At 36.1% G+C, this 14,210-nt stretch overlaps 1 protein-coding gene across 7 annotated transcripts in view; it reads left to right on the top strand.

The window, feature by feature from the left end:
* ZCCHC11 (zinc finger, CCHC domain containing 11) overlaps positions 1–9,978 on the top strand; it is an 84,764-nt gene extending 74,786 nt beyond the window's left edge. For 3 of the 7 annotated variants that reach the window (XM_006768323.2, XM_015566944.1, XM_006768321.2), the window contains exons 26-29: positions 456–556; positions 4,250–4,697; positions 6,795–6,953; positions 8,693–9,183. In XM_006768323.2, the coding sequence (XP_006768386.1) occupies positions 456–556; positions 4,250–4,697; positions 6,795–6,953; positions 8,693–8,781 (797 nt within the window). In that variant the 3' untranslated portion in view covers positions 8,782–9,183. Of the gene's footprint in view, positions 1–455; positions 557–4,249; positions 4,698–6,794; positions 6,954–8,603 lie in introns of all 7 variants that reach the window. The other 4 variants (XM_015566945.1, XM_006768324.2, XM_006768322.2 and 1 more) reach the window with 3 other exon arrangements.
* The last annotated feature ends 4,232 nt before the right edge of the window (positions 9,979–14,210 follow it).

The following is a 14,210-nucleotide window of genomic DNA, read 5'->3' as shown; positions in this document are numbered from 1 at the left end:
TATATATATATATATACACACACACACATATGAGAAATTATATCTCTTCCCACTGCTGTTATGAGAGAGAGAGAGAGAGGGAGATCTGTTCTTTTTATATTTCATAAGGAATTTTAAGAATTAAAAACCCAAATGAGAGTGTATTGAAAGAAAAAAATAAAATATTTTAGAAGTGATGATTTTCAGTTATTCAGATTCTTCCTACAGAAGCTAATTTCTCAAATATATTGTCTCCTTAAGAGAAACAGTGTGACATTTGTTCTGGTTTCTAGGACCATTGTATTTTCTAATGATCAGGATTGAAAAATGGCTTTAAAAAATAGTTGTTGTAAGTCCTTCGCTAACATTTCATAGTTTAAAAGTCCAAGTTTATAAAATCTTAGACTTGAGACTCTAGATTGTCATTTCTCTGCTATTTTCTTTCTTTTGATTTTCTTTCTAATGTTTTCTCTTAGCAGCCCAGCTGGTTCGCAACCTTGTAAATGCCCAACAAGTGGCTAATTCATCCCAGCAACAGGGTGATCAATCCATAAGGACTAGACAGTCCTCAGAATGTGTAAGTACTCTGCCTGCAAAGGGGTTAGTCTTGGCCAGGAGATAGTACTATTTTGGCTGGGTGACAGCCAATCTTTGCAGACTGGTAAATGCAATCTTCCAGATTACATATTGCTTTTTATTTTTTAATAAATTTTATTGATTTTTTACAGAGAGGAAGGGAGAGGAATAGAGAGTCAGAAACATTGATGAGAGAGAAACATCGATCAGCTGCCTCCTGCACACCCCCTACTGGGGATGTGCCCGCAAACCAAGGTATATGCCCTTGACCAGAATCGAACCTGGGACCTTTCAGTCCACAGGCCGATGCTCTATCCGCTGAGCCAAACCGGTTACGGCTACATAATGCTTTTTAGAGGGCCCTTGCTACGCATATGAAGTGGAAAGGAGCATTATTTTGGGGGTAATGCAGATTTATGTTTATACCTGTGAGTAAGCTCCTTAACTTCATTGAGCCTGCTTCCTTATTTGTAAAATAAGATAACTACCTAATAAGGTTGTTGGTTAGATTAAAATAAGTTAATGACTTTAAAGTTGCAGGTTTTGCCCAATGTAAAGATATCTGTACCATTAATAAAAATAGACAAAAAAATTGAGCTATATTAGGGGTTTGGTATGTTGGAGCAATACACACATGGCATTTCACTTGCTTGAAACTTTTGTCTGTCTTCTTATAGCTGTTATGGATACCTAGTGAAATATACCCTGTAAAAGACAGAGTATTGAATTAGAATTCAGATTCACAGATTTCATATTAACTTTGTTGAATTACTCTTAACCTTTGTCTGAATCTGTATTTACCTTGCACTTCTTATATTAATTCAATATTAATTGAATGTTTATTATAAACCTGACATTGTGCTTTAGTGCTTCACACTTATCAAATTTAATACTTTTAGTGGCCATGTGAAATGGTAGGTAATTAGTATTGTTGAATTTTACAAATTGGGTAGCTGAGAACAAGAAATTAAGAGATTCAAACCCAGGTCTATGTAGTTTCAAAGCTGTTAACTCTTAAATATGTTAAAGCTGATGTGATCTGCATTTTAGAAAAAATAGAACATTTGAAAACTAGTAATAGGGAGAGTCTTGGAAGAACATTTAGGAGCCCACTAAAATGTATCTACTGTCCTGAACTTGGTGTTTATGTTTTCTACATGTATCGTTTAATCTTCACAAAAGCTTTTGAGGTAGGTTGTTATTTATATTTTATTTTATTATTTTTTAAATATATTTTATTGAGAGGAAGGGAGAGGGATAGAGAGCCAGAAACATCGATGAGAGAGAAACATTTTTTTTAAAATTCTATTTTATTGATTTTTTTACAGAGGGGAAGAGAGAGGGATAGAGACTTACAAACATCGATGGGAGAGAAACACTGATCAGCTGCCTCCTGCACACCTCCTACTGGGTGTGTGCCCGCAACCAAGGTACATGCCCTTGACCGGAATCAAACCTGAGCCCCTTCAGTCCGCAGGCCGACATTCTATCCCAGCCGTGGGCAAACTACGGCCCGTGGACCATATCCGGTCCGTTTGAAATGAATAAAACTAAAAAAAAAAAAAAGACCGTACCCTTTTATGTAATGATGTTTACTTTGAATTTATATTAGTTCACACAAACACTCCATCCATGCTTTTGTTCCAGCCCTCCGGTCCAGTTTAAGAACCCATTGTGGCCCTCGAGTCAAAAAGTTTGCCCACCCCTGCCACTGAGCCCAACCGGTCAGGGCAAGAGAGAGAAACATCGATCAGCTGCCTCCTACACACCCCTACTGAGGATGTGCCCACAACCAAGGCACATGCCCTTGACCGGAATCGAACCTGGGACCCTTCAATCCGCAGGCCGACGCTCTATCCACTGAGCCAAACCAGTTAGGGCTATTATTTATATTTTAGAGGTCAAGAAACTGAGGTTTGAGTTTCTTGCCTGAGGTCAACAGGTACTTGGAACCAGAACTTAAACCCTCAAGCTGTCTCCAAAACTTATGCTCTAAGCCACTTTCCTATACTGTCTCTAATTTTCATTCTCTGCTTCTAGCACTTACTTTTCTGTCAGCTGAGATTTGGGAAGAGTCTAATGGATGTTACTATTCTGATGTCTCACAAAGCACTTCAACCTCAACATGTCTAGAATGTACCTTATGTTCTTTCCAACTCCCCTCTTTCTCTTATGTTCACCCTTTCATTAAATGATCCCACGATCTAGTTTCCAGAACTACTCCCTGCCACTCAACCCTCACATCCAATCAGTCACCAAGTTCTAGTATTTGTGCATATTAAAATAATCAGCTCTCCGTGGCCAGGTGGCTCAATTGGTTGGAGCGTCATCCTGTATACCAAAAAGGTAGCAGGTTTAATTGCCTGTCAGGGTACATACCTAGGTTGTGGGTTGGATCCCCAGTTGGAGCACATGTGGGAAGCAACTGATCAATGTCTCTCTCCTCACATTGATGTCTCTCTCTCTCTCTCTCTCTCTCTCTTCCCCCCCCCTCCTTCCCTCCCTCCCTCCTTCTCTCTCTCCCTCCCTTTACCCCTCTTCTCTTTCCTTCTCTCAAAATCAATTAAAAATCATATCCTTGTGTGAGGATTTAAAAAAAAAAAAGTTGGCTCAGCCATTTGCTTCCCTTTGTCCCTATATTGTATTTCCTTGGCATAGGCTACCATCATCTCAGGACTTCTGTATTTATTATAGCAGCTTTTTAAACAGTCTCAGCAGTCTTTCATTTAAAATATTCTCTCTTCCTTCCTATTGAGCCAGAACATTTTTTCTAAAATGCAGATTGATCATGTTTCTGATGTGTTTGAAACCCTTCAGTGGTTTCCCAATGCCCTCAGGATGGAGTCTAAACTATAGCGCCTATAGGAACGAACCTTCATTATTTACCCCTCTGTAGTTCTTCAGTCTCAGATCTGCCATTCCCCTTCCCTTATAATAAACTTCTTTTAGGTTCCAATTACTTGAAAAGCCACATGTTTTTGTGCTTACAGATTATCAGTCACGTTGTTCCCTCTGCTGAAACACTCTGTATTCCTACTCTTTTAAATCAGATGGGTTTCTACTTACCCTGGAGTCTCAACTTAGGGTCATTTTCTCTGTGAAGCTTTCCTTGGTTTCCTCTTTCTTCCAAAGTTGGTTTGGGTGTCACTCTGTGATTTCAGTATACACTGTACACTATTACATTATTTTTCATAGTAATAATTGTACTTTGTTGTGATTGCTTATGTAATCGTGATCTGCTCCTTCTCCTTTCCCCACAAAATTTAAGCTCCATGAGAGCATACCTATGAGTATTGTATTTTTAATTTCTGAACAATGCTTAGTATATAATTGCTGACACTTAGTTAATACTTGTTGAAGGACGGAATGAAAGTGACTGTGAGATATTTAGATGTAAGTTTCTAGTTACAATTGGAAATCTGGGTTCTACACGATGAGAATGATTTCTGGGTTCTCCTTTGGGCAGTATAAAGGTTTATGAGGTAATACCTATCAGAGGGTGGGTTTGAGAACCTTGCAAATTCTACCTTCATGTAATCTGGGATTCTACTATTTGTTATGTACATCATAGAGCTCTGTTTTTTAATGTTCTAATGAAATAACTCCATAATTTTCTATTTTGATAATCTCTGCTTTTATAAAATTAAGATGTTTATAAATTAATTTAAAAATGTATCTTTTTTTTCCTTTGCAGTCTGATTCACCATCTTATTCTCCCCAGCCCCAACCATTTCCACAGAACCCTTCCCAATCCGTTGCTATTACCCAGGCTTCATCCCAGCCAGGATCCCAACCCAAACTTTGCCCACCTCAGCAGGGAGCCCAGCCCCCCCATCAGGTCCAGATGCCTATATATAACTTTCCCCAGTCACCACCAGCTCAGTATTCTCCCATGCACAATATGGGATTGTTGCCAATGCATCCCCTCCAGATCCCTGGCCCATCCTGGCCTATCCATGGCCCAGTGATCCACTCTGCACCAGGCAGTGCCCCTAGCAATATTGGCCTGAACGATCCCAGCATCATCTTTGCACAGCCTGCTGCCAGACCTGTGGCAATCCCTAACTCCTCTCATGATGGACACTGGCCTCGTACTGTGGCTCCAAATTCCCTGGTGAACAATGGTGCAGTGGGGAATTCGGGTAACCCTTTTTTTCTTCTTTTGTGTCTGTCTGTCTGTCTGTAGAAAAGTTTGGGTGATTAGTATTACTGGTTGAACTTGGGGAAATAAATGTGAAGATAAGGATGACAAGCAGTATTTGTGGAGGGACCATTTATTATGTGGCATCGGGCAGTTGCTTAATTTCTTTGTGCATTGGTTTCATCTGTAAAATAGGGATTGAATAGTATCTAACTCACAGAAATGTTATGAATACTAAATGTCATATACATAAATGTTAGCTTTTTCGTATTTGAAATTTTGACTGCAACACTGCTTTGTGTATGTATTATTAGCACTTATTTTACAGTTGAAGAAATTGAAGGGGTAAGTAACTTAACTATCATGTTATCATAATAAATCATAGTAGATCCAAGATTTAATCCAATTTTTTCTTCAAAACCTGTGTTCTTTGCCCTAGATTCTTACTATCTCCCAATAAGAAGCAAGTCTTTGGAAAGAAAGAGATATTGGTAGCATTTTGTAGCATTAAAATATTTTTTTCTGATATTTAAATAATAGATATTCATTATAGGACATTTGAAAATCATTCATAATCTTAATTCCTATACATAATTGCTAAGTAGTATTTTGGTTTATTGCCACCCATTCATTGTCTAATACTTGCATATTTATAAATAGTTCATATATGCCATAAATCTAGTTTTGTATCCAGCTTTTTAGTAATAATTTTTATTTTAAAAATTATTATGGAAAATTTGAAATGGACACAAAAGGAGAGAGTAAAATATAATGAATTCTCCCTTCCCCTGTAGCAGCTTTAATAGTTACCAACATTTGCTGTTCTTTTATCTGACCCCTGCTTGCCATTAAAAAAATTGGGGGCTTGATTATTTAATCAAATATGAGACATTGTATCAAATTTTCTTGTAAACTTTATCTCTTAAAAACAATCAAGACCATACCCAGGATTATCTAATACCCAGCCCTTGTTCCTTTTCCCCTATTTCTCTAAAATTACTATTTTTTACTTATTTGAATTGATCTTCAAGCAAAGCCCATTCATTGTATGCAGCTAGTATGGATTTTAGTTTTCTTGCTCCCTACTCCTCCATAGACTATATCTCCTAATTTGAGTTTCTGATAGGATATTTAATGAATAAGGGTAGCGTTTTTCAGTTATTTCTTGCCTCATTGTGACCCTAAATGAGAAAAACCATCAATAATAATCCAGAAGATACAGGGGATACTACACTTAAAGATCATCTCAAAGGGAAGTAGATTGGTGGGTATAGTTTGCCAGAGAAAGTATAGGAGTCATATTTTTTTGAGTGCCTACTTATATACCAGAACTTGTACAAGCCACTTTTATTTTTGTTATCTACTTTAATCCTCACAACCACCTGAGGTTCATAATTGAGCCTTAGTAATTTTTGTAACTATGATTTGAACTTATTAGACCTGTTGGCTCTAAAACCCTAGTTCTCAAGTATTATACAACAGTGCCTCAGCTTCTAATAAATAGAATCGCTTTTCAGGCCAAGATATAATTAGGATAGTTGGTATTGTCTTTGGATAAAATGTAAACTCCTCAATGATGTACTAAGGTTTTATTGAAATACAAATCCTACCTACCTATTCAGCTTTTCTGTTACCACTTCCTCCCTTTACCCCTATTTCTATTTTGTCAGTTATTTTGAAGCTTCCCAAATTTACTGTGCTTTTCTGCATTCTGACTTTTAAACATGCTATTCCTTTTGTCTAAAATGGCATCCTTGCCCCATTTTACATAACTTGTTCCTTTAATTTAAAACTTAATTTTAGTCAGTTATCTTAGGGAAAACTTTATCCTAGAACAACTTGTTTAGCCCTGTCTTTGAACACATTCTACTGATGTTATAGCAATTGCAACATATTATTGCACATATATTCTATATGTCTCCTGTATAAGTAAATTGAGCACAATGACAGTGTTTGATTTTTTTTAAAAAAAATGTTTTGGTATCCTTTGCATTTAGCATAGTTCTTGCCAGTCATAGGTATTCTTTGTGGAATGAAGAACCATATGAGTGAACAAACTGATGTTTTAAAATGTCTTTTCTTTCTTATTGAAATGCAGAACCAGGCTTTCCAGGACTAAATCCTCCAATTCCTTGGGAACATGCACCACGCCCCCATTTTCCTCTTGTCCCAGCTTCGTGGCCTTATGGTTTGCATCAAAACTTCATGCATCAGGGAAATGCCAGATTTCAGCCCAACAAACCTTTCTATACTCAAGGTACTGTTGCTTACCAATTTATTAATGTGCTGGGTGGGTTCTGGGACAAGGAGCCTTTGTGAAGGTCAGGATCTGGGAGTGAGAATTCATGCATTCAGTAAACATTTGAGAAAACATACTGTTTGTCAGACTATGATAGGTGCTTATTGCTCAAGCAAGAATTAAATAAGACTCCCATGCTTAATGCATACCGGTGTTTTATTATGAGAGCCAGACATGTAAAATAGAAAAGAATAGGAGCGTAGAGGAATCATATGACGTTGCTTTAGCAGTGAGAGCAGAGTATGGGCACCAGGGATCAAATCACACAAGATTTTTACATTTGAACTGGACCTTGAAAGAGGTACAGGATATTTTTCCCCTAGATATAATAAGACTAGAGCAGGGGTGAGCAAACTTTTTGACTCGAGGGCCACAATGGGTTCTTAAACTGGACCGGAGGGCCGGAACAAAAGCATGGATGGAGTGTTTGTGTGAACTAATATAAATTCAAAGTAAACATCATTACATAAAAGGGTACAGTCTTTTTTTTTTTAGTTTTATTCATTTCAAACGGACCGGATCCGGCCCGCGGGCCATAGTTTGCCCATGGCTGGACTAGAGGATGGTAAATGGGAAAGACTGTATAGGTGAAGAGACTAGAGAAGGTAGACTGGGGCCATATCATGAGAGTTTGGACTCAGTTTATTCGGAAGTCAGGATCTAATAGAAGTTTCTGTTTTTTAAAATATATTTTTATTGATTTCAGAGAGGAAGGGGAAAGCGAGAGAGAGAGAGAAACATCAAGGATGAGGGAGAATCACTGAGGGGCTGCCCCCTGCATGCTCTCCACTGGGGATTGAGCCTGCAACCTGGGCATGTAACCCTGACTGGGAATTGAACTATGACCTTTCTGATTTATAGGTCAGTGCTCAACCACTGAGCCACACCGGCTGGGCTCTAATAGAAGTTTTTTGAGTTGAGCAGTGACATGGACAGATTTGATTAGTAAAGCTAAGATTTGAATGACATTAGAATTCGTTATATTCTCTTGGTACTAATGTACCAGTAATGGCTTTAATCTAAGTAGTGAATATTATAAACTAAGGAGAAAGACAAGGAACTTAGATGATTTTATCTAGCCTACTTGCCTCTCAATCCTAGTAGGGAATGTTCAGCTGTTCGTTAAGCTAGTTCAAAAAACTAGAATCAGAGTTATTACAGTTAAACTTAGGAGTTCAAGAAATTAAAGAAATACACTCAGGAAATATTGACTGAATGAAATGATAATTATAAGGGGAAGCCACTGGTATGACTGTCAGGCTTCCTAAACTATCCATGTTTTGCTGGGGCATCCCAGTATTATAGATTAGCAGAACTTTGATGATGACTGCTTTTCTTCTTCTGAGCAAAGAACTAGGGCTGAGGGAAGTTTCATTGGTCATACAAGCCTTTTTAGGAATAGAGTCTGAAGTTCTTCCCTGGTGGGTTTGTTTCCCTTGATTCCTCTGCTCCGTCTCTCTTTTGTCTTCTTTCTTTTATGTTTTGACATGCTTAGTCACTTCTTCACTGTCTAAATAGAAAAAAAGAATAGCTGCAAGTTAATTCTAGGGGATTATCAGATAAATAGGCACAAGCCTTTCAGTTTCCTGTCTGTGTTGTGTCCAACAGACAGATGTGCCACCCGTCGGTGTAGAGAGCGTTGTCCCCACCCACCAAGAGGAAACGTGTCGGAGTAATGCGAGTCCATTTTCTTTCAGCTGGTCTACCGATGCACAGCAACCAGCCAATCCTGCTGTCTCAAGGGTATCCGTACCTCAATGTCAGTTACATTCAGCAGAAAAAGTGACATTTAATGGAAAGCAAAACAAATCAGGTCCTGATTTAAAATTTTAACACGTTTAGATAGCTTATTTAAATTCTAAGACTGTTTTTAAGAACTGTATTATTTGTATATAAATATGAACTATAGTTTTTACTAGTATCACCAAATTGAGTGATACAAATTTCATCTATTTTATTACCCTATTTTTAAGGGAATTTTATGTTTTGTTTAACCTTGATGAATTGTATAAAGAGAGAATTTAAAAAATTACATTCTTTATTTTCTATTAGCTGTATTCATACTTTGGTTGCTTCAGACTTTATATATATTGTTCTTAAGAATTAGGAAGACTTTCATGTGTTTTAAATTTGTCACTTCTATTCTTTACAGAACCTTGTAGTGCCAAAAACTTTTTAAAAGGTAAAAAAAATAATAATAAAATAAAACTACAACATGAAGATTCAGAATTTTTTTCTTTTACATTCTTGTACAGTATATTGAAAATATTCAGACTTGAACAGAAAGTTGCTTTTATCTGTATTTGAAGCATTTCTATTTTAAGTTAATAAATCTTTTTGACAAGAGTCAAATTTGGTTAATTCATCTGGTTGTTTAGATGATGGAGGTATAATGTAATAATTCAGAGACTTATTTTATTCTCAGAGAATTTAGTATTGTAACTCACAGACATAGTTTTAGAAATCCAAAGATTTTTTTCATGGTCCTTATTTTATTGGATCCTCACACCTATATGCTGTGGATAGAAGCAAATGCTGTCTCCATTTTATCACTGAGAAAAATTTAGGTGCAAAACAATAAAGTGAGTTTCAAAGGTAACACATTTAAACATGTCGGAAATAAAATTGAAACATCTTTTGAAGGAGAATTTTTAAGCACTGAGACTGGTACTGGCAATGAGAGTGAAAGGAAGGTAATTCTTTACTGAGGAACACTAGTCAGACTATCCCTTCTGAGTCCTGTACTGCTACCGGGAAAGCACACTTGCCAGGTTGGTGTATACCAATAATACTTGTGGTCCGTAATTATAGTAGGAATTCAAACTTGTGTCACTGTTGGTAGATTTTTTTAGCCGTTTTTGATACTAATACATTGAGGTAAAGTCATTTTGTTTAAATCCCTCAAAGAAATTTGCCAGATTTGCTAAATGATGCTATAGATTTCTTTGGAAATGTACAGAATAAGTAAAAGAACTGTATTTTATGGACAGTGAGTGTGTTATCTTTGTTCTGCTTCCTCAGATATGCATTACTTAAAATAGGAGAGACTACCTGGGCTTTTGCCATATTTTCCAACATGGAAGATGCTTGAAATCTATTGCAGGAGGTTGAGGGCTTTCCTGCCATATTTACAGTCCTGAAAAGGTATTTATTAAATGTTAAGATCAGGTGTATTTACTGTTACTTTTTCATATTAAAGCTTCGGCATCCCTCAGAATCCTAAGTGGTGGAGATAACTCATTTGTTAATGAGATACCTGGCCCAATGTAATGCTTTTGTGTTCAAAATGTTACTTGGAACAGTCAATATTTTCTTTAAAGTTTTAGTGTTCAGCTATTTCACCTCCTTTTCAGGTTTTAGAGAACAGGTTATGAGGTGTACTTGTTCAACTTGTTCTTTTGTATATATTTGAAATTTTCATCAAAAAGAAAATAATATTCAACAAGAGACTGCTACCAGCTCAGCCTTCCCTCCTAAAGGAAATGACTGTATGACCTGGCAAAAGTATTTCAGGGCAATAAACCCCAGTAACCTAGGTTTTCTTTATATGAAAGTTATATACTGTAGAGTAATTTTCAGCATCTCGCTTGTCCCTCCTTCAGCAATTGCCAGTGTTCAATAAGTGGCAAACTGTTCCTAGTTGAAGACACTTTTTATAATTTATAGTTTGTAAGTTTGCAAACATTTAATGGAAGTTATAACCTTAAAAAGTTTTTATTCAGATTTATTGTAGAGCAATTGAAAAGGGCAAATTATTCAACCTTATGTAGAGAACACATACACACACTTAAATTTATGTAGTTTTGAAATTTTTTTGCATAATTACATGGAGACATTAATATTTTCCATTGCCATTAAATATAATTCAAAGATATGTCAATGAACTATGTGATTTATTTGTTCAGTCCCTAAGACAGACATTTTTGCTATTTTTTTCTCATATTTAAAAGAGTAAAAATGATGGGATAATTGAAAATTTACTTTTCAGTTATAGTTGACATACAGTATTAGTTTCAGGTGTAAAATGTAGTTAGACATTTATATACCTTATGAAGTGATGACCATAAGTCTAGCACCATACATAGTTACTACATTATTGATTGTATTCCCTATCCTGTATTTTATATCCCATAACTATTTTTATAATTGGCCATTTGTATTTCTTAATTCATCCCCCTCCAGTGCCATCTGACAACCCTTAATTTGTTCTCTGTATCTATGAGTTTGTTTTTGTTGAGTTTATGGTTTTTTGTTTTTTTAGATTCCACATATAAATGAAATTATATGGTATTCGTCTTTCTCTTCTGACTTATTTCACTTGGTAGTAATAGCCTCTAGGTCCATCTGTGTTGTCCCAAATGGCAAGATTTCATTCTTTTTTATGACTGAGCAAAATATTCCATTGTATGTATGTACTACATCTTCTTTATCCATTCATCTATCAATAGACACCTAGGTTGCTTCCATTTCTGGCTGTTATAAATAATACTTCAATGAATAGAGGGGTGCATATATCTTTTTTAGTGTTTTGGATTTCTTCAGATAAATATCCAGAAGTGAAAGAATTGCTGGGTCGTGTGGCACTCTATTTTAAATTTTTTGAGGAACTTTCATACTGTATTCATAATTGGTGCACCAATTTATAATCTCACCAACACAGTACACAAGGGTTCCCTTTTCTCCACATCCTTGTTTATTTATTTTTACAAAAATGTTTTTTATTAATTTCAGAAAGAGGAAGGGTAGAGAAGGATAGAAACATCAATGATAAGAGAGGTTCACTGATCAGCTGCCTCTTGCACAGCCCCTACTGGGGATTGAGCCTGCAGCTCCAGCATGTGCCATTGACCAAGGATCAAACTGTGACCTGGTTTGTGGGTTGACACTTAACCACTGAGGCACACCTGCCTGGCTATTTATTGGTAATAGTCATTCTGACTGGTGTGAGGTCATCTCTCTTTGTGGTTTTGATTTGCATTTCCCTAATGATCAGTTGAGCATCTTTCCATGTGTCTGTCAACCACCTCTATGTCCTCTTTGGAGAAATATTTATATTCATGTCCTCTGTCCATTTTTAATCTAATTGTTTCTTTGATGCCAACCTGTATGAATTCTTCATATATTTTGGATATTAACCCCTTATTGGATATATTACTTGCAAATAATTTCTCCAGTTCAGTAGGTTGCCTTTGTTTCTTCTGTGGTATAAGCTTTTGTTTGTTGTAGTTCCATCTGTTCATTTTTGCTTTTATTATCCTTGCCCTAGGAGACTTATTGCTAAGACCAATGTCCAAAATTTATTGCCTGTGTTTTCTTACAGTTTTATGATTTTAGGCCTGACATTTCAATTTTGTCTTTTAATCCATTTTTTAATTTTTGTATATGATGTAAGTGGTCTATTTTCATTTCTGGGATAAGATGTTTTTGTGTATGTTTCTATATTATGGTGAATTTCTATAAATGGAATTAGGATAGAAATTCTAAGGTTCCTCTGACATACTGCCAAATTACCACCCAGAAAAGTGATTACCAATTTGCATTTCTGGAAAACTATATGAAGTATGTTGGTAAGCTTATAAAAAAGCTTTCTCCAAAGATCTCACATTTTCCTTGTAAAGAATTTAAATGTCTATAAAAAAAAGTATTAAAGGATTCAAAAGCCCATCAACCAGAAATAAATAGTTATCTGGTGAACTTCATTCATTCCAACCATCTCTTATAGACATATGTGTACATACAACTTTACAAAAATGGGCTCATAGGCTGTATTTAGTTTAAGTATAGCAAATTAATTTTACTTAGATTTAACAAGATGAAAAAATGTGGAAGTGAAGAAATGCCCAACTTAAAAATTTTCTATAAGAGAATCTAGTTCTGAGTTTCCCTTGAAAATTGAGGACAATTATAGAAAACATTTAAGAGGCTGGAATCATTTATTTCTAGTGTATGTATATTTTAAAGACAGTATGACTCCTGTTTTGAAAAAATGAAACTAGCACACTTAAGTCCCTATTTCCTGGTTATATTATTTCTATATAGGCAATGTTCAAATATTTGAGTCTTATAACTTCCTTTTAATTTGCCCCTACTGGGGATCAAGCCTATAAACTTATAGGGCATGTGCCCTTGACTAGAATCAAACCCGGGACCCTTCAGTCTACAGGCCCGACACTCTATCCACTGAGCCAAACTGACTACATCTGTTTTATTATCACTTTAGCTTTTATTTTTTTCCCTCCCGCCTGTTTTCTCAATACCTTTATCTTGTATTTTGTTTTCTAAGGTTTAATTTTTCCAGTTTTTCATCTTCATTTACTCTCTTCCAAGTTAATTTTCCATCTCCTTTCATCTCTTCTTTGAACTTGTACATATGCATTTTTAAAACAACAGATCCATCAACTGTGGAGAACTTGTTACTTTAACCCAGTGGTTCTCAACTTTGGCTGCACGTTAGAATCACCTGGGAATCTTTTTAAAAATCCTGATTTCTGGGCCTCATCATTAGTAACAAAGAAACAGAATTTCTGGAGGAAGAGGCCCAGAAATCAGGATTTTAAAAAGATTCCTAGGTGATTCTAATGTGCAGCCAAGGTTGAGAACCACTGGACTAAGGTTAAGTTGGGTTGTTATATTAGCAGCCTCTCACCAAATCCATTTTCTTTGACTCTGAGAACACATTTCTCCCTTTATTTTGTTAGTATTAAGAAGTCATGTGCCTGCCGAAACCAGTTTGGCACAGTGGATAGAGTGTCAACCTGCGGACTGAAAGGTCCCAGGTTCGATTCCGGTCAAGGGCATGTACCTGGGTTGCGGGCACATCCCCAGTGGGAGATGTGCAGGAGGCAGCTGATCGATGTTTCTCTCATCGATGTTTCTAACTCTCTATCTCTCTCCCTTCCTCTCTGTAAAAAATGAATAAAATATACTTAAAAAAAAAGACTTAGTTCGTTTAAAAAAAAAAAAGTAGTAGTCATATGCCCTATGGTGAAGTTTTTAACGCAGTGTAATTTAAATGGTGGGAAGTGAAATCAATTTAGTGGTTTGCACCCAACATTAAAAACTGTTACTATATAGGAAACATCAGAATGCATTTTGCACAATAAGATTTCTTTCCTGAAATTTTTTTCAATACAGAACACACGATGCAAAATTTGTTTTACAGGCCAAAGTAAAAACAAAAAAGTTCTAAAGCTACAGTTCCAAGGCCTCATTTAC

This window comes from Myotis davidii, unplaced genomic scaffold, assembly GCF_000327345.1.
Source record: "Myotis davidii unplaced genomic scaffold, ASM32734v1 scaffold79, whole genome shotgun sequence".
NCBI classification, from domain to species: domain Eukaryota; kingdom Metazoa; phylum Chordata; class Mammalia; order Chiroptera; family Vespertilionidae; genus Myotis; species Myotis davidii.
This window is presented reverse-complemented; position numbering and strand designations above follow the sequence as displayed.